This window comes from Lissotriton vulgaris, unplaced genomic scaffold, assembly GCF_964263255.1.
Source record: "Lissotriton vulgaris unplaced genomic scaffold, aLisVul1.2 SCAFFOLD_1182, whole genome shotgun sequence".
In the NCBI taxonomy this organism is placed as follows: domain Eukaryota; kingdom Metazoa; phylum Chordata; class Amphibia; order Caudata; family Salamandridae; genus Lissotriton; species Lissotriton vulgaris.
In genome coordinates, this window is record NW_028246755.1 from 294,158 (window position 1) to 320,783 (window position 26,626).

General features: G+C 47.4%; 1 protein-coding gene across 1 annotated transcript in view; it reads left to right on the forward strand.

The window, feature by feature from the left end:
* The first annotated feature begins 5,433 nt into the window (after positions 1-5,433).
* LOC147665753 (fetuin-B-like) overlaps positions 5,434-26,626 on the forward strand; it is an 89,576-nt gene continuing 68,383 nt past the window's right edge. Inside the window, exons 1-2 of the mRNA XM_086949543.1 lie at positions 5,434-5,868; positions 14,510-14,617. Coding sequence (XP_086805669.1) covers positions 5,653-5,868; positions 14,510-14,617 — 324 coding nt within the window. The 5' untranslated portion in view covers positions 5,434-5,652. The remainder of the gene's footprint in view (positions 5,869-14,509; positions 14,618-26,626) is intronic.

The following is a 26,626-nucleotide window of genomic DNA, read 5'->3' on the forward strand; positions in this document are numbered from 1 at the left end:
CAATAAACCCTGACTGTGAGGTGTTCACCCCTCCCTGTGACAGTGTGCCTATTGTTCTGCCTTCCTCTGCTTGAACTTGGCTCAGCAGCAGGAGGGCAGAATCGTGTCTCAGGTCAGCAGCAGCCATAGTTTACTGTCCGGGTCTAGAAGACTGGTACCAGGAGCACTGAGGACCTAACACAGGGCCTTTACAGTGCTTGCAATCATACCTCCCTCACCGTTTATGGTGTGGAGGTATCATTCCAACGTGTTTGATACCAAACACTACAGGGTTTGTTACAGCCAGTTTCAAGCTGGTCATCGCGTAATGACGGGGTGCTCCTCTATATGTTATATGGCTGTCTCACTTACAACTCGGAATGATGGACTTCGAAGGCTGTAGGGGTGTCCTGCTCATGGAGGGGCACCCTCACACTTAGACCCAAGCTCCCGGGATTGAAAAGGACTGCTGTAGGGGTGACTTATCGTTTTTTTAAGTGCAGTGAGATTAGATATAGGGAAACCTATATCTTTCATAAGTGGTGCTGGCACCACCTTACACAGGCTGCAATGGCAGGCCTGCAGAGATAGTAGGAATGGTCTCCCATAGGTGGCATATTACATGCTTCAGCCTATGGGGGATCTCTGGGGTACATATGCCCTGGGTACCTTAGTACTAGATACTGGGGACTGATAAGGGTACCCCAGTATCCAATCTGGAATGTACCTAAGTACTTACCATATTAGGGGAGAAAGCAGAGAGATTGTGGTCCAGATTGGCAGGATTCCGGTCACACTAGTCAAAAACAGCATTACATCAAGCAAAAAGTGGGGGTAACCATAGAAGCAGATCCTACTTTCCTACAGTGAAGTAATAGAACAGTCCTTACTTAAAACCTACACTGCAATTGTTATATTATAAAATACAAAATTAATATTCTTTTGATATAAGTTGAATCTACAACATATTTCTTACATTTTTCATTAGGTCTTCTCCTCATAACATCTTAAGATTTATATTTAAACACTCATATCTATTTATTCCCATGCTTTATGACTCAGGGAGAATGCAGTGATTTCTAATGGTATGATTGAATGGCAGGCAAGACAGATTTAAATATGAATTTGCATTAGTTTTAATCCACGCCTGGTATGTATACACACAGAGTATTCTAACAAACTGTCTTATTGAGAAGACTCCTCAGGGCACTAACCAAGGTTTGCATGTATTGCATACAAGCAAAGATTTAATTAACCCACTCACATCTCACATCTACACATACTAGGCCCCTCACGCCCACTGCACCCATCGGCAGGAACTAAAGATCCTTGACAAAGTGCCCCGTACTGGGTGCCCAACAGGTATTTCAGTGCCGACCTGATGAGGGGCAGGCTCATGTGATGAAGCATGCCACCTAGCTTGCTTGGTGTGTGAGAGCCCTAGTTCCAACAAGGGAAATACCCCATACCCTTTTTCCATCCAGGTGGGAAGACCACCTTGTGGCGTTTCCCCCACCTCCACCTTCACGTGATTTACTCCGACCTCGAGGAACTTTATACCCTCTTTGCACACTGTTTCTGTGGGGCATGTATGCTGGACCTCATTAAACTTGCCTCCCGTCCCGCCCGTTTGTTTCATTCGACACAGTCTCCCACACACCCTCATCAACAGACTCCACTACATAGGCATACAGCAAGATGCACTCAAGTGGATCGCCTCCTTCCTCACAGATTGCACAAAGAGCATCCGACTGCCTCCCTTTACCTATGCACCCAAAGACATATGCTGCGTACCACAAAGATCATTACTCAGCCCCACCCTGTTAATCATCTACATGACCCCCCCTTGCTGGACTCAACATAATTTCCTAGGCAGATGCCACCTAACCAATCCTTGAGCTCACCAAGGACCACTCCAATGCCAAAGCCAACTCCTGCAACACCATGATCTACATAGCTAAATGGATGTGAGGCAACTGCCTCCAACTCAACTCCAACAAAACCGAAGTGTTGATCTTCGGGAAGAATACCCTTGCATGGGACAACAGCTGGTGGCCTGCAGAACTCTGACCCACACCGACCGGCAATGCACGCAATTTTGGCATTATCCTCAACAGCCATCTGACCATGAAATGACAAGTTAACACATGTGCCTCCTCCTGCTTCCACACACTTGCATGCTGCGCAATATCTTCAGTTGGATTTCAACAGTAACCAGAAAGACTGTCCCCCAGGTCCTCATTAACAGCAATCTCAACTACGCAGCGCCCTATACGCCAGCATCTCCACCAAGCTCCTCAGAAAGCTCCAGACCATACAGAATGCTACAGCAAGACTCATCCTGGACCTCCTCAAGCGAACACACATCGCCACCCCACACAAGAAAGTTCCATTGGCTCCACATCCAGAAAAGATGCCTGTTCAAGATCCTCACGCACACCTACAAAGCCCACCATGACCTAGGACCTGCCAACCTCAACCACCGAATGAACTTCTACCAACCCACTATACGCCTGCACTCCCCTTCACTCACCCTTGCACACACACACTGAATCAGGTGCAGCCACATTGGTGGCGGCTCCTTCTCTATGTTGCTGCCAAGACCTGAATAACCTCCTTCAGCTCCGTACAACCACCTCGCTGGCAGACTTCAGAATGAGACTCAAGACCTGGTCCTTCAACAGACACACAGCACCCAGATACCCCTAGGGGTGACAGTGTTGTGCCGTATTGCACTTTACAAATGTTGTCTGATTGATTGATTGATCGATTGAGTTGAGGAAGGTTGCACTTCTTCTGCGTCTGCTGTGCCTTTTCAGCTTGTGTCACTTCCACTTACGATTCTGTAGCTGCTACATTTGCTATAACATTTAGGCCCTCATTACAATTTGTTTCCTAGATCCAATGGGACAAGTAACTGCTAATGGCCCCCACAAGAATTATGGATCTGCTAGAAGATCGCAGATGTCTTGACTTTCATCCCAAAATCTCAGCGGATAAAATCAATTGACATCTCTGAGTGAAATTGTGGCCCAATTTTGAAATAAGCAGGGATTTGGACCTTTTTTTTTTTTAAGTAAGTAAATTCTTTATTGTTTGATTATTTAAAATCTTACAATATTTCCAATACACAATCATATTCAGTTTATAGAGTACGATACAGTAAAAAAATAAAATAGACAATTTTGTCCTTAAAGTTGAGATGCTTAGATCTTAAAAACATTATTAAAATTTTAAAATTATTTATTTATTTATTTTCGTTAAAAAATGTTTTTTCTCATCTATTTTTCTAGTTCAGTAGTTATTACCTTTAAAATTTTTACAAAGGCAACGTTCATGACTATATCATTTGGATGAAGACAAATTTTCAGTGCCTGCCTGAATGTTCTTATACCCCGGAAATTGAGGTGAGGTTTGAGTAATGCACAACTTTCCCTACGTAGTCCAGGACAGATACATAGGAGGTGGACAATATTTTCTTCTCCACCTTTGCAGAGTCTGCACAGTAGATTGGAGTTCGTTTTTTTCCATGGCAGAGCGTGACTAAGGCCTGGCAGGGATTTGGACCTGATATTACGGATTCCCTCAGTAATTCATCATATGTTAGTGGGCCCTCAGGTCTAACTTGCAATGGGCCATATCTCCAGTCCAGGAGTTACTGGTACTCCCAGTATCAATAACTCCAGAGGTTATGGAAATCCTTCACATTGACAGGGTCACTCATAGAGACAACCTTAATACTTTAGAGGGTATAGTTTGCAATTCATCTCTGAATAGCATGTCATTTCTGCTGTCTTGAGCCTTGAAAAATCTCCCTTATGTTTTAAAGCTATGTGTCTGCAATGCCCATGTTTCACCATCACACTGTTTTGCAATTTACTTCCCTGAGGACCAATTCCTTCTTTTTTCACTCAAAGAGGACTCAGAATAAAAGAGTGAAGACTACTGCCTTCATTTGACCAAACACATTTTCAGCAGCTGCCCCTATGAGGCCCCATTTGCTTTTATTTTTTTCCTTAAAGGGCTATTCTCCCTAAGAGACTTACTCCACTGCAAATGTATTGTGTGCAGTTGCATGGGAATGCCCCTGTACCCCCTATGAAATGCCTTCTTGAGTCAAAGCAGTGCAAAGTAGCAAACAGCTCAGCCAAGCATTACTTTGGGGAACTTTCTCATTCAAATCCTCGTTTGTGTATGATACTAAATCACACTCCCAACTCTTTGTTATGTGTTTGCATCACTTTTGTGATGCAAACACAGCGCAAACCGTTAGTAAATCTGCGTCCAGGTCTTCATCTTCTTAAAAGCAAGTTCTCACTGACCCTCAGACATCACTTTTTTTTAAGGCTCTCTAATTTTGTGTACCTGGCAGGTCCCAAGATTTCTACAAGAACGATGACTCATTAGGTACGGTTCAATCTAGGGTCTGGAACTCTTCTGTGCAAAAGCGTTGACTACGCCATAACTCTGTTAGCTGCCTTATCACCTGGTGTAGCAGCAGATTGCCTAGAGCAGGGGTCTCCAAACCGGTCCTGGATGGCCGGATCCATGCCAGATTTTTAAAATAACGACATGTATCTCAATGGGGATATCCAAAAAATCTGGCATGGATCCGGCCCTCCAGGACCGGTTTGGAGACCCCTGGCCTAGAGCATGAACTCATCAAGCCCAGGTCACAATGGGGGTTGGGACTCTGCAAGAGACCCACCTCAACTTCAACCTTCTCAGCGGTCATTTTATCAGGGGCAGCAGAGGGTGCCTTCTTTCATGCACCACACCACCAGCCACTCCTTAGCTTAGCCGGACTCACCCTTAGAGCCCATGCTGAGTCGTAGATCCATAGTCATCCATAGGCCATTGTGAGCATGGTAGCTGGATATTGTGGTGAGAATATTGTCTGATGTAAATATTGTGGCCTAAATATCTCCTACAAAATGTTTCCTCTCTGGAGTTCATTAAGGAAAATCGATAGGCAGTGAGACAATATTTTCGTAAACAATATTTAGGACGCAATTTTTGTGACACATGGTATTTATGTATGAGATATCTTATATACAACCCTTTTGAGAAATGTATGCCTGAGTTCCCTAGCCCACCAGCTGCCAGGTTATCTCAGTTCACGTGTGGAGTGTGCAGGAGCTATGCTGAAGGACAGACATGCTGTCTGCAACAGCTAGTTTGCTAACTTCAATTTTCTTTTGCATTCTAAAAGCAAAGCTTTGTTGAAACACTGAAAATAATGCCAAATATAAAAGATATATTTCTTCAATCATTTTAATACAAAATACCTACCTGCATTAATAGTGTTAGTTGACATAGTTTTGTAAAATGCTTCTATAAAAGATACATTAAAAAGGAACCAGCACTCTGGTTGAAGAGATCTGATGAATTATTAACCAAAATACTGTGAAACACTGACACCAGGTGAACTTTTTCATAACAGTGACCTGTCGTTCGTGAGTTGTGACTTTGTCTAAACATCACAGATCGATCATTTACTCCAAACTGTTGGTTCAGTTCGGGCTAATGTCAAGGCTGTATTCACCTCTGATTAATGGGGTTGTATAAAAACATGTCAACCTGAGCTGGATTACTTCCCATTAAGGGTGAGTCCTCAGGGTAGCTAGTTGAGCAGCTGAGAGTAAAAGAACCCTCCTTCAGACTTTGAAGAACATGAAGCCCTTTGTCCCTTTTCTATGTCTCACACTGCTCTTCCTGAGCGGTGCCCTCAGCTCTGTGCCCCCCATCCCCCCCATGCCTGTGATACCCGAAGACTGCAACGCTACAGTATTTCAAGCGGGTCTGGCCCTGGAAGAGATCAATAAAGACAGAGAAGAAGGCTATGTTGTCGGCCTTTACCGTGTCGTTGACGCCCACCGCCAACCCGTGGTAAGAAAAGTATTTCTCCTTTTTATCGGGCCCAGAAAACACGGGGGGGGGGGGGGGGGGGGGTATTCATGTGTGACAATTTGCACCTACTAAAAAAAGTAACTTTTTAGGAATACTCATTTTAGCAAGCTCGGACAGATGATTCGGTCTTGACAGGATTCAAACTACTTTGTACAGAAGAAAGCATTCAGCTCACTCAGCCATCTCACATGCAGTGCTTATCAAGTTCATGAAGCCCCCTTATCACATAAATGACGTGCATCTCTCTTATCCCTCTCAGGTGGGTGAGATTACGGGGGGGGGTCATTCCGTTTTTTTGGTCTTGTCTCAGGCATATACGTTTTTATAAGTTCATTTCAGATGTTCTTTCTTCGCAAAGCATTTTTGCCCACATGCATCAAAGTCAATTGCATTCGCAAACGGTGCGAATCGCAATTTTCGGCCGTTTGCGAATGCAATTGACTGATTTGGAGTGCATCATGCATTTCGCAATTTTAGGAATCGCAACCTTGTTGCGATTTCAAAAATTGCGATTGCATTTAAGAAATCGCAATTTCAGAATTCTTAAATGCAATGCATGATCATTTTTAATTGCAAATTCGTAATTTGGAAGTGGTAAAACTTTCAAATATGCACAAATTGCATTTTTTAAAGTTTTAATTTACACACACACATGCCCTTGGGGCATGTGTGTGTAAATTGCATTAAAAGTTGAATTTCAGGGGTGCAGGAAGGGGTTCTTTGGACCCCCCCTGCACCCTTGAAATTGCATTCACATTTTGCGAATCGCAATTTGAAATTCGCAAAATGTGAATGCCTTCCCATTCATTCCTATGGGCCTTTTGGCCCATAGGAATCAATGGGAAGGGTTTTCCTTAATTGCGATTTGCAAATTGTGAATCGCAATTAAGGAAAAATACCGATTCGCCAAAAAATTGCGAATTGTTCATGCATTTCTGTTTGCGATTTCTAAATTGCGATTCCTTAATTTTCGCAATTTAGGAATCGCAAACGGGTGCAATGATGCTTGTGGCCGTTTGTTAGGGGTGCTGGAAAAGTAACTAATTCAACTGCAAAATTCCCTTCCATTCCCCTTTCGATTACTTATTAAATGTCTCATCGTTTTCCATCTTCACCAATCTCAATGTTAATTAATACAGTTGTTTCACGCGTGCATAATTATTTCAGCCCTGCCAAGTGTGTCACATTTTGCATTAGAATAAGCATTTCCGGTAATTTTTCCCGCATTACCGTATTGCCTGAGATTGCCACGCAAAAGAACCGTGTCCTGAAGTGCGATGGTTCCAGTTTTTCGCTTTGCAGGATCGAGCTGAGCTCGAGTGCAGTTTTTCAAATGCCAAAAGATGGCGCTAGTGTACAACGGAAGATACATGATTCTCCATATATTATGAGGTGAAAATATCCTGCTATCACAATAAGCCAAACAAACTTCGGAGTTTTGAAGACCAAAACACAAAACCACACCCGCACCTAATTACTGTAAAGAACCACCCCCTGCTCAATCCATAGTATCAAACAGATGTGGCTGCCCAGCCACAAAACAAAGCTTCTAGATAAATCCCCAAAACTGGGTCAGTCTAAACTGTAGGACAAGAGGGGCCTAATTGAAGAACTGTACTGTCAATTGATCATGATGTGATCATGCCATTAATTTGATTGATTGCCAGCCAGGGAGGCGTAGACTGCCTAAGGCAGGGAATCTCTGTTTAATGTATTGTTTGTCTGCAGCCATGCTCAGCAACTGGTGTCTGACCTAGAATGTGGGCTGTACCATTCTACTGCTAAGTGACATTATACTGTCCGCGAGAAAGTGTCACTCACTGTCTGTGAATGTCACTCATAATTACACTGACATTATGAAATTGTCGCACATGAGCAATCTGAAACCTTGGCAGCTATGTAATTTCTTCTCTTTTCTTCTGTTTAAACTATTTTATTAAATTTCCAAGGACAATGAAAGAGGCAGAAACAGGGCGCAACAAGGTAAAAGTGCAGTTATCTGTGAATTAAAGGCAAACAATAAAATAAATGTATTAACTTGCTATGGTCAGACCATTTTCTTGCCAAATTTGTGATCAAGGGCATAGTCAAACCACTGCCTATCTTGGCACCTCAACAGGGTCGTGTCCATAGGGCATATCACCGAGTAACCCCAGAGATGCTGGCTCAGGCAGCAGTGGTCCATCCTTGCCCCCTCTCCGGCGATCTGGACAGGGATCTGCAGACCCTGCAGGACTGGCTTCTTGACAGGCTAAATGATCTTGCCCCGGAATTGACATCTCGCCCGACACCGAAACGGGTCTCTGCGCCTTGGTTCACCGCTGCACTGTCGGCTACGCGGCAGCAGTGCAAGGTAGCCGAAAGAGCCTGGCGGGCACAATATGATACTGCTGCCAAGCAGACCTACAAAACGGTGGTTAAGGCGTATCACCGGGACATTCGCCTGGAAAAAAAGGCATATCTAGCCAGGAGAATAGAAGCTGCTTCGAACTCCTGCAAGGAGATTTTCTCCATTGTGAGAGAATTCACTTCTTCATGGTCCAACACCTCGGACGAGAAGCCATCAGGTACCTGGGCTACGGACCTTGCGGATTTCTTTACGAGCAAGATCCAACGCATTCAGGAGGCATTCCTGACACCAGTGTCCACGGTCCAGATTGAACCTGACATCACCACATCGCCACAGGCCGGGCCAGGTGTGACGCTGAGTGTGTTCCCACCGATTTCTGCTACTGACTCCTTAGCTCTAATGGGCAATTTAAAATCGGCTCACCCCTTGACCCATGCCCTGCTAAATTTCTAGCGAAAGTTGCGGAGGTGATTAACCCACCGGCCAACCCGCTGTTAAATCTCTCGCTGAGGCATGGAGTGGTCCCACAAGCTTGGAAACAGGCGATGGTGATCCCCTTGCTCAAAAAGCCTGGCCTAGATCCGAAGGCCCCAGTTAATTATAGGCCCATCTCTCTGTTGCCGGCTCTCACGAAGATTTTGGAAAAACACGTTCAAGGTGTGTTGTCCAATTTTCTTGAAACTAACGAGATCCTGCATGCCACCCAATCGGGCTTTCGTCCCCATCTTAGCACAGAGACTGCGCTCCTTGAGGTCTCAGAAACCATTAAAGGGGTTCTGGACTCGGGGGGCAAAGTCATGCTGGTGATGTTAGATTTGTCGGCCGCGTTCGACACCGTTCCCCATGATGGTCTTCTCGCCAGACTCTCTGAGATAGGCCTACGGGGGACGGTGTTCGATTGGTTTTCTTCCTTTCTAGCCGGCCGCCGGCAAACGATCTGGGCTCCGCCGGATTCCGCCGTGATGCCGCCTCTGGGAGTCGGGGTCCCACAGGGCTCTATCTTGAGCCCGACCCTCTTCAATATCATTATGACCCCATTGGCGGCGTTGGTGGAGTCGCTGGGCGCCCAGATCGTATCCTACGCGGATGACACCCAGCTCCTCTTCTCTTGTAAGAGAGGAAGTGACTTTGATGGGGAGAGTATTCGGGATTGCCTTGGGGCTGTTTTTCACTGGTTCCATCTGAACAGCCTCAAGTGCAATTCCGATAAGTCCGAGGTACTTTTCTTTGGGTGTGACACAGAGCCAGACTGGCAGGCCTGGTGGCCAATGAATATGTTCCCTCCGTCTTGTTCCTCTCAGGCTGCCAAGAATCTGGGGGTCAAGATAGATAATAGGCTAACCTTGAAATCCCAGATCTTGGGGGTGTCGGGCACTTGCTTCGGCATCCTTAGGATGCTGCGGAGGTTTCTGCCCCTGCTTTCCGAGGAACACAGGAGATTGACAGTCCAGGCTCTGATTGGGTCCAGGTTGGATTATTCCAACATTCTTTACCTGGGCCTCCCAGAGTACTTGCTGCAGCGGCTTCAAGTAGTGCAGAATGCCGCTGCAAGGGCAATCTATGGTCTGAATAGGCGTTCCAGTGCCTCGGGCCTGTTGAAAACTTTGCACTGGCTTCCCATCCGCAAGCGGATCGCCTTTAAGGCTCTGACTCTGGCCTATAAAGCCCTTCACAAGGGGGGAGCTAAGTACCTCCAAAAGAGACTGGTCTTCTATCAACCAACCAGGTCTCTGAGGTCGGAATCCCTGTACTTGGCAGTTGTTCCACGTGTAAAGAAAGCGCGCCTCGGAGGCCGCTCTTTTGGATTGCTGGCGCCACAGCTGTGGAACTCTTTGCCGCTTGCTCTGCGGGGAGCCACTAGCCTGCTGGCCTTTAGAAAAGGCCTTAAAACTTGGCTGTTTACTCAGTAGTCTGTGTATTATGAGTTTTTGTCTGGCACTCTTGTTTTTCTTTTCTCTGGTGTTATGTTATTCTGTCGCAGTTTTTCCTTTCTCCAATAAAGCGCCGGGACACTCTTTTTGAGTAGCCGAGCGCTATATAAATAAATAAATAAATAACATAACATAACCTATAGATGACGTGTCAATTGCATAGTGCTAATTACACAGACAATCAATGTTGTGTCCATATAGCCACACAGGATGACAGCCAACTGACCCTTGGAGTTCACTTCCTTGTCCTGGGTTCAAAAGGGAGCAGGTACCGTCCATTATGGCTCCTTTCAGCTCACAAACTGCAGGGCCAGTCCTCTTCGTATCTTTCACAGGTCCAGAAAGTGTTTTGAGGACGGTTCTTTTGAGGGCTACTGTTGTAGTTTGTTTGCACTAGTCAGAAGGCAGGGGAAACTAATGGACACTCTCTAACCATTGAGAAAAAAAAGGCTCCCAGGGCAACCTCACCGCTTTTGCAGCACATCCTGTTTGCTTTCCTGCAAACAATCATACAGTGCACCTCATTCCTAAAATCCAAGATGGTGAACCTTTCCTTCCTTGAGCAGAGTTCTGGCGTCTACCCAAAGGTTTGGCCAGTTAAATGACCAGTCCCCTCCCCTGTGCCCACCCCAAGCAATTTCTTGGGTTGGCTCCACTCTCACTAGGTTCAGAGACAGACTGGTTTGTGGGAGCTCTTGGGACAAAGCTTTCCATTCTTCAAGTCTTCCTTATACTAAACTATAAATGGGCAGGTTTTACATCTATCTCTTGCAAGTTATTGAAATTCAAGAGTCCACTCAACTGTTCTTCCCGAGCTGATAGCGATCAGTTGCCCCACACACAGTCCATCCTGTAGTCAGACATAAGCCATTGTTCTGCTCTGGGAGCATTTTTCACACCTCAATAAAGGTCATGCAATTGCTGTGCAGCTGCTGACAGGTTCATGTAAATTAGCCTCCTGGAGCTTCAGGTAGGGAAAAGGCTACTTTATAAAGGACACTTTCCCTAAATAATTTTTAATTAACCTCACCAAAGGCTTAACAGTCTTTGAATGACTCTTTTCAGCTGTTTCTTGACAAACAGATTAAAGACTGAAGTGGTCGTCATTCCCACAAAAGGCAGCCCTTGGTGTGACCTTTTTTGGCCACCGGAACTGGGCTTAGCTCCCATACCAGTCCCGGTCATAAAAAGCCAGGGTATAAAAATTGACTCAGATTTGTCCATGTCTAGCCAGGTCACCACTGTGGTAGGAACCTTTATAGGGTTGATGAGCCAGCTACGGAAACTAGCCACTCTTCAGTCAACGGCCTCACTACAGACGAATGTATCCGCCACTGTCATCCCTAGGTGCGATTATGGGAACGCCCTTTATATTGGCCTCCCCCAGAAACTTATTAAGAGACTGCAGGTAGTGCAAAATTATGCATCCAGGCTAATTTTCAGACTTCCCAGAAGGTCCCGCGTCACTCCTCTTTTACACAAATTGCATTGGCTCCCCATCAAACAGAGAGCTCAATTCAAGGGCCTCTATATTGCCCACAAGGCAATCTACTGCCAAGCCCCAGTGTACATAAAAGAACGCCTGGATAACTATGTTGCAGGCCGGACACTGCGACCATCTGAGGCCTGCCGCCTAGTCCTTCCCTGATACACCCCCAATTCCAAAGGAGGTAGAGCGTTTTCTGTTATGCTCCCACAAATTTTGAACAATGTGTCTGAGTCCCTCCGTAGGGAACCGGTCTTCCTTACTTTCAGGAAACAACTTAAAACGCTCCTATTCAAGGAGACATTAGCCACAGTATAATCCGCCGCCTTTGTTACCAGTTGACGTCTGTGATTCTGGTCATTCTTTTCTCTAAAAGCGATTGGAGGCCTGAAGGTGATTTGCGCTATATAAAATACATTTAACATAACAGAATCTGTAGGTTGGTAGTTTTTAGGATCCAGTTACAGCCATGCCAGTGAAAATAGTTTTGGGTTATAGTCACTGGAGGAACAGGCAAACCTTACTTTTGTATATGTTCAACTTGCAAATATCAGACACCCTACCTTGTGGGTGACAAGGTGCACTTGGGATGACTTATAAATATTCAAAAGCAGGGCTTTCCGCCAGTCAAAAACCATTATTTTGACAGGTTTGAATGCAGGTTTTAAGGCACCTATAGTCGGGTTAAACATGGTTGACCTGAAACTATATTTTACAGGCCAACTTTGTGAATGTTGCCATAGTTGCTGTAGTCGACAGGAGGCATTTAACTTCCACACCCTGTGTGTATTTCCTCCACCATACTTGGACCTTATTGGCAAATAAAATCTGTTGGGCGTGGTAAGCAAATTTTACAATGTTTAAAGGGGGAGAACATGCTCTTTACGCCTGTTTAGAAGGAGTAATGTCCATTAATAAATGTTCCTACATCTCTTTGTGAATTTGTATTTGAAGTTTATATTGCCCGCTTCAAGGTGCAACATGGGTTTGTTCTTGCCAATCTATGAAGGAACTCGCTTATCCAGGTGTATTTCTTTTAGACCGGGCACTGGAGATCTCCCTGCAAATACTGGATGAGGTGTTGCTCACTAATTCTTGTCTCATCTATTTTGGGGGTCGGTAGTACCCATTGGCACACCTTTTTATCAATTTGCCATCTCATTGGAATTCTCTGTAGAAACAGTTATCCGCCAGTGCTACCACCTCCTTTCTATGCTTGTTTCCATATCTATTTAGCTCATCATGTCTTAGACGATGGGGCGTAGCAGAATAGTTTCCATTATTTAAATATTGGAAATTCCAAATCTCCAAGGGCTGATTCACAAAGGTATTTGCGAGGTGGTACCATAGGCGTACTTGTAGATACTTTTGTCAATCTTTGTGGAAACCTTCAAATCCTAATTAAGAAAACTGAAAAAGGGCACAATCCTTTCTATTTATAAAATTTATCTGTGAATATTAACTGAATATTCCTATTTTATTTGTATTTTCATTGTTTTAGGGTAATTCTCAGATGCTTGTAAGAGTACGTAAAAGACTACTACAGGAGAGCTACTTCATACCCAAAATGCCTTTGTGAATCCACTCGGTGTGACATTTTAACCTGCTATTATAGTGTCATCTTTCATAGCATACATGATTTTTTAAATATTTAGGGGCAGATTTACAAGCTCTTGCGCGGCCCTTGCGTCACTTTTTTTGACGCAACGGCAGCTCAAACAATGCAGCCTATTTACAACGTGGTGCATCTAGGGAGATGCGCCTCGTTGTAAAGCCCTGCATCACATTATACCTGCTTCAGGTATATTGTATGCAGGGTGGGCGTTCCCACGCAGGAAGGCCTCGTAAAAGTGACGCAGTGAAATCCACAAGATTTCACTGCACCACTTTTCGGAAGCCACTGCGTCAAAACCGTATGCCTACTTGAAGCAGGCGTAAGAAGTGTCGCAGTACAGTAAGTATAGGCCTCAAAATACAGTGCTGGAGTTGTGTCGTGCTTGCGACAAAACTCCAGCAAAACGTGGCTTTTGGGCACACAGATGCGTCAGAATTTCGGACGCATCTGGTAATGCTTGCACCATGGAGCACTATATTGTAAATACAGCGCATCCATGGTGGCGCAAGGACATTTGACGCAGTCGCAAGGAAACTGACTCATCTATGCAGATGCGTCAGTTCCTTGTAAATCTACCCCATAATAGTTTTTACCATGTACACCGTGGAATGGTGTCCAATCTTCCAGTACTTCTTTTGTCAACAACTCTTGCTAAAGGGGCATGCATTTTGGGGCCGAGTGGCATGCTCCTACACCCTCTTTTTAACCCCTTCCATGCGGCCGCAATTCTGCACCTGTGCAGCAGAATCGCGAGTGGGCGGGTTCATGACGGCCCCCAGCCGCCATCAGCACACGAGCACCGTAGTGCATGACGGCTGGGGGCCGTCATTAGCATGGAAGGGGTTAATGAACTTTTACTGAAGATCTTTTGAGGTTTAAATAAACAACTACAATTACAAAAAATGATTTAATGGTAATTTTGTTATGATTATCACCTACAAAACACTCTTGAGTAATCATCATAGAAAGTGTGTGACATACATCAGCTGTAACTGTGTATTCCACTAATTAAATCACCTGCTACCATCCTGGACTATAACCTGACTAATGCCATGTGGAAAAGCAATTAAATTAACAGTGCTGGTCATTAGCACGAGATTCATCGTACAGAGGTGAAAGGGGCCGATATAGGTGGAAAACAGTTTCAATGTTATGAGTTTCGAGAACTGGGTGGTATATTTGATGAAAAAAATGTTATTCCCTGTTTATAAATAAGCTTTATGTTCCGTGTTTTTTAGGGTGCTGGAAATATCTATTATTTCACAATTGATGTGCTTGAAACAGATTGCCATATTGTAAGTCGAAAGAGCTGGAAGGATTGCAACCTCACCCCCTTCAATAAAACAGTAAGTACAATGAGAGCGAGATTTACAGCAGAATGTACGCTTCACATAAGGCGTATTTGAAATATAAATAGGGTACACAGTTTGGGATTTCTTTGACATGTCTTGATATTAATTTTCTTATGGTAAAGGCAGATATGACATTTAAAAAAGAGATGTACATGCCGCCATCAAACTAACATTCATGCCATAGTTTGAAAACCTGTTGTCTGCCCAGCTTGAGCTGGCAAATGCAAAAAGAACAATTGATGGACAGAATGCAGAACAATGTCATGCATTTACCCCAGTACAGAGATCTGGGCCTAAAACCATTGTTTTTTGCTCACCATGCCATTCCAGTTTGGACAGATCCTTATGCAAATAAGTCTTGACCAATTGCCCAATGGGAACAGTACAGCCTGAACTGCCAGGCCCGGTCCTCCCTGGACCGGAAACAAGCATCCTAGGACCGGTTTCGGGCTTTCAGTCCTCATCAGCCAGGATAGCTTGATTCCAGTGGCATGGAGAGCATGGGACTCACGTCTGAGCTACCCGTACCACTCGCTCACTTTGCCACTGGATTCAAGATAGCCTGGCTGATGAGGGGTATGAACCCGAACCTGGTCCAAGGATGCTTGTTTCCGGTCCAGGAAAGACAGGGTCAGACTGATTTGCATATGGCCATGTATGAACTTGGGTGGTGGAGTGAGCTAAAGAATGATGATGGATTAAACCCAGATCAGTTGACTGGTGGTGGGTGTTTGATTTGCTCAAACGCTCCGTCCATCATCCCCTTTGGTATTGCTTTGCTCGCCCTAAGTTGGCAGGGTATGGCCAGACGTGAGTCTCTTGCTCACTTTGCCCTGGATGCAAAATAGCCTGGCTGATGAGGGTTATGAACCCGAAACCGGTCCCAGGATGCTTGTTTCCAGTCCAGGGAAGACATGGCTTGGCAGTTTGGGCTGGACTGTTCCCATGAGGCACATGGTCAGACTGATTTGCATATGGCCATGTCTGAACTGGGGTGGTGGAGTGAGCTAAAGAATGATGTTGGATTAAACCCAGATCAGTTGACTGGGAGTGGGTGTTTGATTTGCTCAAACTCTCCGTCCCTCATCCCCTTTGGTATAACTTTCTAAAATTGGCATTTCTAAAATAGTAATGTTAAATCTAACTTTACCAGTAAAAAGGATTTCTCATTACTATGCCAAAGATAAAGAAATGACACAGCCACTCCTTCTCAAATCAAGAATTACATTTTAAAATTGTAATAAGGAATTCCCAATGTTATTCTGTGAGGAGAATTGACCTCACAGTAGTGAAAAACAAATGTTGGTATTTGTCACTACCAGGACATGCAAAACTTAAATGTAGATGCCCTACTTTTAGTTGCACATCACACTGCCCTATGCGTTACTTAGGGGTTACCTTAGGGGTGACATATATGTAATAAAGAGGGGAGTTTAAGACTTGGCAATGAGTTTTAAGACGTGCTCCGACGTGAGTCCCATGCTCTCCATGCCACTGGAATCAAGCTATCCTGGCTGATGAGGGCTGAAAGCCCGAAACCGGTCCTAGGATGCTTGTTTGTAGTCCAGGGAGGACCTGGCTTGGCTGTGCGGACTGGACTGTTCCCATGGGGCACAGGGTCAAGACTGATTTGCATATGGCTGGGTTCAAACTGGAATGGCATGGTGATAAAAAACGATGGATTTAGGCCCAGATCTCTGTACTGGGGTGAATGTATGTTATTGTTCTGCATTCTGTCCATCAACTGTTGTTTTTGCATTTGCCACCCCGAGTGGGACGGGTATGCTCAGACGTGAGTCCCATGCTCTCCATGCCACTGGAATCAAGCTATCCTGGCTGATAAGGGCTGAAAGCCCGAAACCGGTCCTAGGATGCTTGTTTGTAGTCCAGGGAGGACCCGGCTTGGCACAAATCCCTGAACTCTCTCCCATAGGGTTCTGACTTGTACTCACTTGGGCTGGGGTTCTCTCAGAGTCTCCACCGGTAACAACACCATCATCCATTCACGTTTAGTCTCATAATAACTGGAAGAGGAGGAGTAGACAATAACACATCTGGAAGGTTACCATTAGAATCACTATCTTCTTTTTTTATTTTTATTTTTATTGCATAAACTCAAATCACACAGCTTCAGGCCTACAACCTCACGGGCCGGCCGCATCATATACCTTCCTGGCAAGTCTTAGACATTGTTTTACACAGCCCGTGAGCCGACAACCCGGGGGTCCAGCGGCGTTTTCCGATAGACAGTTAATCAAAATCCAGGTGCAGTCCCCAGCAGTGCAGGATGCAGTCCCCATATGCATTTTCCAATTTTTCGCCCTCTGCTCTACCCTGCTATCCCCTTACTCCATAGTGTACCAGTCTAGCAGATAGACCTGAAAGCTCGTGATTTAACGGTCTTACAATGACCCTCAGTGCAAACAAAAAGAAAAGAAGGAACCCACCCCCCGTACCTTTCCCTCCAGGTGGTCGTCTCGTGCCACGCCGTTTAGTCCAAGATTGTGTTGTCCTGACCTGTCTAGCATCTGCCTCAGCTGCTCGTGTGTCCCTTGTTTGCATGCAAGTCTCCCCTCGCCACAGCCTGCCTGTATGCCCGCACCCAAAGTAGAGCCTCAACCTAGTTGTGTGTGCGTTCCATTCCCACTAGTATCATTCCACACCTCTGCTCCTCACTCCTCTCTTGCCACGTCGCTTCACCCTCCTGTAAGGACACCCTCACTCATTCGCTCGTGCAATCATGGCTTCCATTCATTCTGATGTAGAGTCGTTTTGTCGTGCCCCACCCATCACAGGGATTCATTGTCAGAGTTGCTGATGCCCTCACGCTGCTGCCCCTGTATGTAAGAGTTGTATAGCAGCCAGAAATGTTTTGGACGGCTTTTTTGGGGGTAGCAGTTCGCTGTATGTTTCTGCCTGAGTACTACAGTACAGCATGTCCCGTACCCATCTGGACTTGGTTGGTTTCGGGCCTCTCATCCAGCACTGTGCCACAACTCTCCTGGCCATTAACATCCCCATGTCAGTGATTCTGCGTAGCGCGACCGGAAGCCCTCTAGTATTGCCAATAAGCGCAATGCCCGGATCCGGGGCGACATCCACCTCCAGAATTTTGCTCATTTTCGTGAACACCTCGTGCCAGAATGTCTGAATGCCCGGACAATTCCAGGCTAAATGCAGGAAGTCAGCATCAGCCGCCTGGCATCGTTCACAGTTTACAGTTGCCCGCAGACCGTACCTATGAAGCCTCTCCGGGGTGTTGTACACCCTTTGTAAGAACTTGAAGTGGATAAGTCGGTGCTTTCCGTTGAGGGAGAGTCGCTTCGTATTTTCACAGCAGTATCGCCATGTTGCGTCGTCCAATGTAATATTTAGGTCTCTCTGCCAGGCTAGTCTAGCCTTCATGAGCTGGTGCTCACCACGTGACCTTGCTTCTTTGTAAAGGTTTGTAAGGAGCTTCCGAGGTTCCTTATGCTTAATAACGTAAGTCAATTCAGGAACGTCCGGAGGTTCCGCCATATCCGGACCCAGTAGCTCCAAGAGCGCACTTCGGGCCCTATGAAAATGGAAGCGTTGCAGAAGTGTGGGTTCGGTGTCGTCCCCCCGCACCTGTTCCCAGGTTTTAACAACTCCGTCCTGGAAGAGATCGCCTGCCTTACTTATTCCAAGCTGTGCTAGTTCAGTAGTGACCGCCCTTTCTGCCATGGGTGGAAGCCAAAGCATCCATTCCAGTGACATCTCTGGCGAATATAGTAACGCCCCTCCCTGCCGTAGCAGGAGCGAGTGCCAAGCGTGGTTGGTAGAGGTGATAGAGTCCAGTATTCCTGTTCGGCGATCTTGCGGCTTGCAAATTGTTGCCGGAAGCGGCAGCGGATGCACAAATAGTCGCTCCATGCAGACATGCAGGATCATTTTGTCCCCGTGTATCCAGGTGTGGAGATGCGAAGCCTGGGCTGCCCTGTAGTACAGTTCAAGGTCTGGAGCCGCCAGACCCCCCCATGCTGTAAGGCAGGGTGAGCGTCGTCCATTTGACTCTCGGCTGTTTCCCTGCCCACGCCAGGTTTATCATGAGGCTTGTCAGTCAATGGAAGAAGGCCCTAGAGAGCACTATTAGGATAGCGTTGGAAAGGAACAAAAATCTCGGCAGCACCACCATCTTCATAATGGCAATGCGGCCCATAAGCGTAAGAGGCTCTGTGGATCCTTGTCATCCATCCATACTCAATAACATCCCAGACATTATTTCTATGCCACTTACACGTATCTGCAATAGTATGTTTGTTACAGGATCCTATCCTACCATCTGGAAAAACACCATTATCAGGCCGCTTCTCAAAAAACCTTCCCTGGATCCCACACTATCCTCCAGTTATCGTCCCATTGCATCTCTGCCGTTTCCTGCCAAGATCTTTGAATCAGTCATGAACAAACAACTTTCTGACTATATTCATATTAATGACTTGTTAGACGAAACCCAGTTTGGTTTCCGGCAAGGTCATGGAACAGAGACCGCCCTGATCAAGGCGGCAGATGAAATCAGGGCTACAATGGATAAGGGTGGACAGGCTGTCCTGATTTTGCTGGACTTGTCCGCGGCTTTCGACACGGTCGATCATGCAACCCTGATCGGCCGTGTCGAGGCCATCGGCATCAAACATAAAGCTAGGGATCTCATTGCATCATTCTTGGCGGATCGTAGCCAAGCGGTCAAGTTGGGCACTTTTACTTCACCTACTTTCAGCCTTCCCTGTGGAGTACCTCAGGGTTCCTCGCTAAGTCCGACCCTTTTTAATATCTATGTTTCGGACTTAGCGAGGGTAATAAAGGAGCATAACATCAATTTGACAACATACGCTGATGATACTCAGCTGGTGTTGTCTATTCACAAAGATGGACCCACGGTCGCAGCAAATTTCAAGAATGGTATGAGGGCCATTAGCAGTTGGATGGCTTCCAACTGCTTAAAACTCAACTCAGCTAAGACAGAAGTTATGCTGTTTGGAAATATTCAACCTGTGTGGTCCCCCTCATGGTGGCCTGAGGAATTGGGAACTCCACCACAACCTGTCAGTAAAGTTAGAAATCTGGGAGTGATATTCGACAACAAGCTCCTTTTCCATCATCATGCGAATTCGGTAGTGTCATCTTCCTTTAACATCTTAAGGAAAATAAAGAAACTTCTACCGTACCTTCCCATAGCTATGGGAAAAACACTCATATCCACACTGGTGTTTTCTCGCATCGATTACTGCAACGCCCTCTTCCTCAATGCTCAAAAAAAGGTTATCTCCAAACTGCAACTAATACAAAATGCCTCCGCCAGAATTCTACTGGGCATTCCCAAATACAGCTCTGTCTCTGGACATCTAGACCAACTGCACTGGCTTCCAGTCAGAAGTCGCACGAAGTTCAAGACCCTCTGTATTGTCTATAAGGCAATAAACAACACGGGACCTAGATTCCTGAGAAGTTCCTTTAAACCTTTGGCAACCCCCAGAACGTTGCGCTCTAACACGGCTCACATGCTTCAGATTCCCAGAACAAGAAAAGTGACCTGGGGAGACAGATGTTTCACCATAGCAGCGGCGAAATTGTGGAACTCCCTTCCCCTTAACATAAAGATTAGTCCATCTTTGATTGTCTTCAGAAAGCAGCTAAAGACTTGGCTGTTTTCTCAATGACATTCCTGTAGATCACTTTTATTCACTGTTTCAATGTTTATTATCTGGTTAGTTAGCCTTTAGCTGCTAGCGCCGAGACACCTACGGGTAATTGTAGCGCTTTAAAAATTGCCAAAAATAAATAAATAAATAAAGAGGCAGTTTACTCCATAGCACTATGTCGTCTTCCAATTTGCTGACCGCCCTGCCGTAGTTTTGGCTGATGAGCAGGTCCGGGTTCACGTGAATCTGTACCCCCAGATGTCTGATTGGGTCTTCGGTCCACTGTAGGGGGAACTCCGTCTCTACCTGTCTGGTCACCGGCGCCAGTGGCAGCATCACCGATTTTGCCCAGTTGACTTTGAGTCCAGATAGCGTGCCAAATCTTACCACCTCTCTCAAAAGCGGAGGGAGTGTAGTAGCCGGGTCATGCCCATACAATAGCGTGCATCTGCGTACATAGACACCACTATTTTGTATGTCGGGAAGCGTATACCTTCGTGACTGTGGTATTCTCTCAACGCGCAGGCCAGGGGCTCTGCGGCCCAGTGCATATAGTAAGGGGGATACGGTGCATCCCTGACGAGTTCCCCTGCCTATGTATAATGGTGTCGAGATCGCTTTTCCCACTCGCACTCTAGCCGAAGGTCCCTCGTAGAGGGCGCCCAATATTTGGAGAAAGGGCTCACCAAGTCCCATTCGTCGCAGTACCTGAAGGAGGAACGGCCATTCAACCGAGTCGAACACCTTCTCCATGTCCAGAAAGAGCGCCACGGCTGGCACATCCTGCTTGACATGTTGCATGGTTCCTAACACAGTCCTGATATTGTATGTCAGGTTTCTGGTAGGTATGAACCCTGCTTGTTCTGGGGCCACCAGTTCTGGGGTCAATAAGGCCAGCCTAGTCGCTAGGACTTTTGCGTATATCTTAGTGTCAACATTGAGCAGCGACAGTGGTCGGTATGATCCACAGTCGTCAAGTGCTTTGCCCGGCTTAAAAATGGTGACAATCATCGAGCTAGGCATGCTGCCCCGGACGCAGATGTCCTCCAAGAGCTTGTGTATATGTGGCAGCAGCTTTTCTAGAAATGTTTTGTAGAAGTAGACCGTTAGCCCGTCTATACCCGGCGTGCTACCCGACCGCATGGAGGCTAAGGCGTCTCTGATTTCGTCCAACTGTATAGGGCACATGAGGAATTCCCTATGAGAGTTCGGAAGGAACGGGAGCTTAATGTGCTCTAGGTATTCTAGTATTTCAGCCGACATGCCTCCGCCCCTGGAGGAGTACAGCGTTGCATAGTAATCTCTGAAGACCGAGGCAATCTCTGCCTCGTCTGTGACTATGGTGCTGTCTGTATTTCTCAGTTCCGAGATCATCGACTTCCCCCTTCGTCCCTTGAGGATGTTGGCCAGTACCAAGCCAGGCCTCTCCCCCTCACCGTATGGGCAGGCCGTGGCATATTTTCCCAAATGCTGAACCTCCCTGTCCGCAACTTCGTGGAACTCCACTAGAAGGCGCTTGATCTCCTCCTCAGTAGGGTCATCCGGACTGGTGCGTCTCCTCTCCTCGAGGGCTTGTAGCTGGCCTTCCAGCTCAGCTAGCCTACTCCTCGTTGCCTTCAGGACGCTGGAATGTTTAGACATCGCAATGCCCCGTATATAGACTTTGAATGCCTCCCACACGGTCTGGAAGTCATCCACCGAGCCCACATTCTTTTCGAAGAACACGTCAATCGACTCCGCAAGTTCCCCGCGGAAGATTGGGTCTAGGAGCGAATACGGTGGGAAGCGCCATGTAAAAGGAGGGATCCTTCTCGCCAGGGCCTCTATGACTATTAGTATGGGGAAATGATCCGACAGTATTCGTGGAAGCACATTGCATTGCTTAATATTACGGTTAATCCCCGCAGTGGCGAACCAGTAGTCAATTCTAGTGTGTATCTCGTGGTAAGCAGAGTAGTGAGTAAAGCCATCCCGCCCCACATTCCCCACATTCCTACTCCTCCACACATCATCCATATCTACAAGTACTAGCTTTGCCGTGAACATCTGTGCTGCTGCCGATGGCCATCGAGCGGGCCCGAAGATCTGTCCATGTCCGGGTTAAGCGTCAGATTGAAGTCCCCTCCCCATAGTATGTGAGGGTTACTGTATCCCCCGATCTCATTAGCCAGTGTCTCGTAGAACTCAGGGGAGTCATAGTTGGGGCCATAAGTATTAACCACTAGCAGGCCCATCCCCAGGCCCCTACTGGACGCTATCACATACCTGATTTCTGTGTCCGCCTTAAGCGTCTGTATTTGGATGTTTGTTTTCGGATTGACCCATGTAATGACACCCCTTGCATGAGTGGTGAACCCAGCCACTGCTACATGTCCTTCTAAGCTTCTACTGTGTAACATTCTACTCGTGAGTGGTAGGTGCGTTTCCTGAAATAGTGCTATATCTACATTGTGTCGTTTGAGGTAGCTTAACACCTTTCTTAAGTTCCTAAAGTCGTTCAACCCTCTGACATTCCATGTGAGTGCGCTGAGTGAGGCAGGCTGAGCATTGGCCCGTTCTCCCGTTATGTCAGCCACGGGGGATCGCCGCATGGTGCGGAAGTGTGGGCAGGCTAAGATAAGGTAGCTGTGGCTGCGTAATGCATCCACAAGTTGAGTGCGTCTTGGACCTGCAGAAGGTTATGGCAAGCACTTTGAGACCTCTCTGAGGGATAGTACATCGTGAAACAACTTTCAAACAACAACATTCCCCAATTCCCATGGATCCCCCTCCCACAGCAGACCTACCCCAACACGGCCTAGCATGAGGAAAAAGTCCCCCTTCCTCCCTCCCATATGAACCAGGTAGTCCCTGACGGGACCCATTTTTGCGATCAGCGCGAGGGCGGAGGTCGCCAAAATCAGTACAGGTAGCAATTGCATACTACATCTCAGCGTTGGGAGCTTCCCAGCGCCGTCACCCCTTCAGTGTCCTTGCGCTAGAGCCCCAGATCGCGAGCCATCACCCACCACCAAGACAAACCCCAATAACGTCTATACAGTTTCCCCCCCCCCCCTTCCTCCTCCCCAGGTCCAACAGGCACCGACCACCCACGACCAGGGGCCGCAAGCCGCTGCATCAACCAAACTTTTCAATGTCTATTTGCATTCAAGTAGAACAACAACTTGGAAAGATCTCACCAGGTCTCAGCAGGATCGCCGCCCGCGTAGTCCCTCCAGAAGCGGGCTCCATCTGGGTCCCGGAACGCCAGGGGCCTTGTACAACACAGTTTCATTCTCCCTCGGGAGTCCGCCCCCATCAGATCTCAAGAGTCAGCTGGACCACATCACGTTCCAAAGGCTTTATTCCTGGTCTTCCAAGCCGCTGGTCGGTTCTTGTTCTCCATCCTGGGCTCTGGGACTATTCCTCCGTTCCTTAGACCATGTTTTCAGAGCCTTCTGCAGTTCCTTTGGATCGGTGAAAAAGTGAGAGTGCCCCTGTCGGTTGATGCGCAGCTTTGCCGGGAATAGCATAGCATAGTCTAGGCCTAGGTCACGGATTTGCTGTTTGTATGGGGCAAAATGGCGTAGTTCCTCCTGTACCTTCACCGTGAAGTCCGGGTATAGTGAGATTGGTGATCCCTCAAATTGCAGCTTACCCTTCTCTCTGGCCAGTCGTAGTGCAGTGTCTCTGTCTCTGTAATTCAGTAGCTTTGCAATAATTGGTCTCGGGGCGCACCCGGGTGCGGTCGCGGGCCCAGTGTGCGATGTGCCTTCTCCACAATGAACATGGGCGAGAAGACATCGTCTCCCAAAAGGGTGATAAGCATTTTCTCTACGAACAGCTCCATCTTTCCAACCTGCGTCGTTTCCGGTATGCCCATGATACGTATGTTGGAGCGCCGAGAGCGGGCCTCCAAATCCTCTGACTTATCCTGTATGACCTGGAGGAGCTACCCAATCTGCTTACGGTCTTTGTCAAGATCCATTTGGGCCTCTTCCACTTCGGTCAGGCGCCTCTCAGACATGTCCAGCCTCTCCGCATGTTTGTCCACTCTCTCAGACATCCGGTCCATGCGGTATGTGAGGGCATCAATTTTCGTTCCTATGGCTGACATGCTATCCTGAAGGCCCTTCTCCATGGTGACCAGGAGCCCTTTGATGTCCGCATAGAATGAGTTCTCCGGACCTTTGCCCTGCTGCGTTGGCGAGGATTCCTGCGTTTCTGGGGGCCTCGTTCTGCGCTCCTCAAACGCGAGCTTGGACTGCGTTTTATCTCCTTTGCCCATGTTGCCTTGTTCAGTGACCACAGAGCAGGTCCCTGCTACCCTCTAGTATCTCTGAGTGACCCTGATTATGCGTAGCAGGTCTCCCTTCCGTGCACTATTCCGCCGTCAACTGGAGTATTTCCCTGCACCACCAGCTAAGGCCCTCACACGTCCCACAGGGCCGGGGCCAACACCCAACGTCCTCTGCTAGTCTGGGCTCCCCATCCAGGGTACAGACGCGACACCTCCGAGTCTCAGGACTAATCTGCAGGGGGTGGGCACTCACCGGATCACCCTCTGTTCCGCAGGTTGTGTGCAGCTCCCGCGTGGTTCCTCGAGCCGGGCCCCGGGGGGGAAGAAGGGACAACCGCACCCCCGCGTCACCCGCTCCGATGATCTGCCTTCACGCTCGGAGGAGCTAAGCGCTATGACGCCCTACGGCTCCCTCCCGTGTAGTCGGCGCTCTCTCACCGTGATGCACTCCGGTGGACTCTGAATCCGCCCAATTGTTCCAGGAATATTATGTTGGTGAGGGCAGCCCCCGTCCTCTACCGCAGCCCAGCCCCACCGAGAGACAGGCCCGAGCCGCGGGGGCACAGGACCCGCCGCCGCACCCCTCTCCATGGGGCGCAGAGCGCAGGATCACTCCAAATGTCCCGGGCTTCGCCCAGTAGTCTGGCGCCCCCGCTCCACAATGTTCAACACGAGAGGGGCGGATAGGCGCAACGCCTCAGCCGGCCGCTTCTCCCTTCGTGTCGGCTCTGCGCAGTCGCAGCAGGCAGCACCAGCGGCCCCCAGAACTCTCGCGGGGGGGGGGTAGGTAGGGGCAGCAGCACCCGCTGTCTTTCGCTGCTTTCCCCCTCGGTCTGGATCCGCAGTCCGGGTCCCGCTCTGCAGGCCGCACGTCGGATGACGTACACCGGGGCTGGTATCAGGCAAGGACCCGGCTTAGCGGCCCTGAGCTCCTCGGATGCCCCCTACCGTCGCTCTCCCCTCCGGCAGTGCAGATTCTTCCCGAGGCTCCGTACTCAGGGACAGGGGCTCCCGGGGGCTCAGCAACAGCGTTGCTGCCCTCGGGGCTCGGCGGGATCAGGATAATGTCAGGATAATTTTAAGTGACGATGTGGAGCTCGCTCTTCAGGCGTCCGCCATCGTTGCCGGCAAGCTCCGCCTCCTAGAATCACTATCTTCACCTGATCCCTCTACACTCTGTACTTTATCCTCCTTTTTCTTTTTCTCTTTCTGAGGTTCCTCCCTCATTAATGCAGGGTATAACCTAGTTCCCTCAATTATGTTAGCTCTCCATTTTTGTGGTTCCTCATCTCATCTAGCTTCAGCACAGCTACTTACTGCCTTTCTCACTGTAGCCTGATACTTCTCTTTTTCTTTGACATGAACTGCGTGCTCCCAGGCATTAAGTTCCTCATACTGTGTTGATCTAGGAGGCTGCTTCATCTTGAACAGTATCGTTCTCAGATTTTCAATAGTTCTTAAATTAAATGTGCCTTGTGTGGAAATGTCATAGCACCTTCTTTTTCAGTGATCGTCTGTCATTGACTCAGCTAAATGCATATGTGGAGCCCCACATTAATAGCCATATAATGACCTATCATGCCTTCTGGAAGCATTATTCTCCTTCTCAAACAGGGACTCTCACATCTCCCCATATCAAATCTCAAATAGCCCTTAAACATTTCATTTTTCAACAGGAATCATAAAAAGGATTTTCGTTCAAACCAGAAAATAATTTCTTTACTCAAAATTCTTGTTCAGCGCAAACAACAAACCTCAGCATGGCACTCTGTGATGTAGTCAACCACTAGCAGTGCGGCACTAACACCAAGCATCCAATCTCAGCACAGCACCTATGACGTACTTCCCACTCCTCGCATTGGTTCACCCTACTTTACAATTTTCACAAGCGCACCTTTTTCTCAACACTAAGCGAACATAAAACAAAACTCTAAGTGATTTAAAAAAATAATGTTTGTCTGCTCCACTAAAAAATTCAAAATGTTCAATCATACAAGAAAGGGTACAGAGTAACACTTTCCAACCTACTCAGACACACACTCAAGTGAAACCTCGACCAGT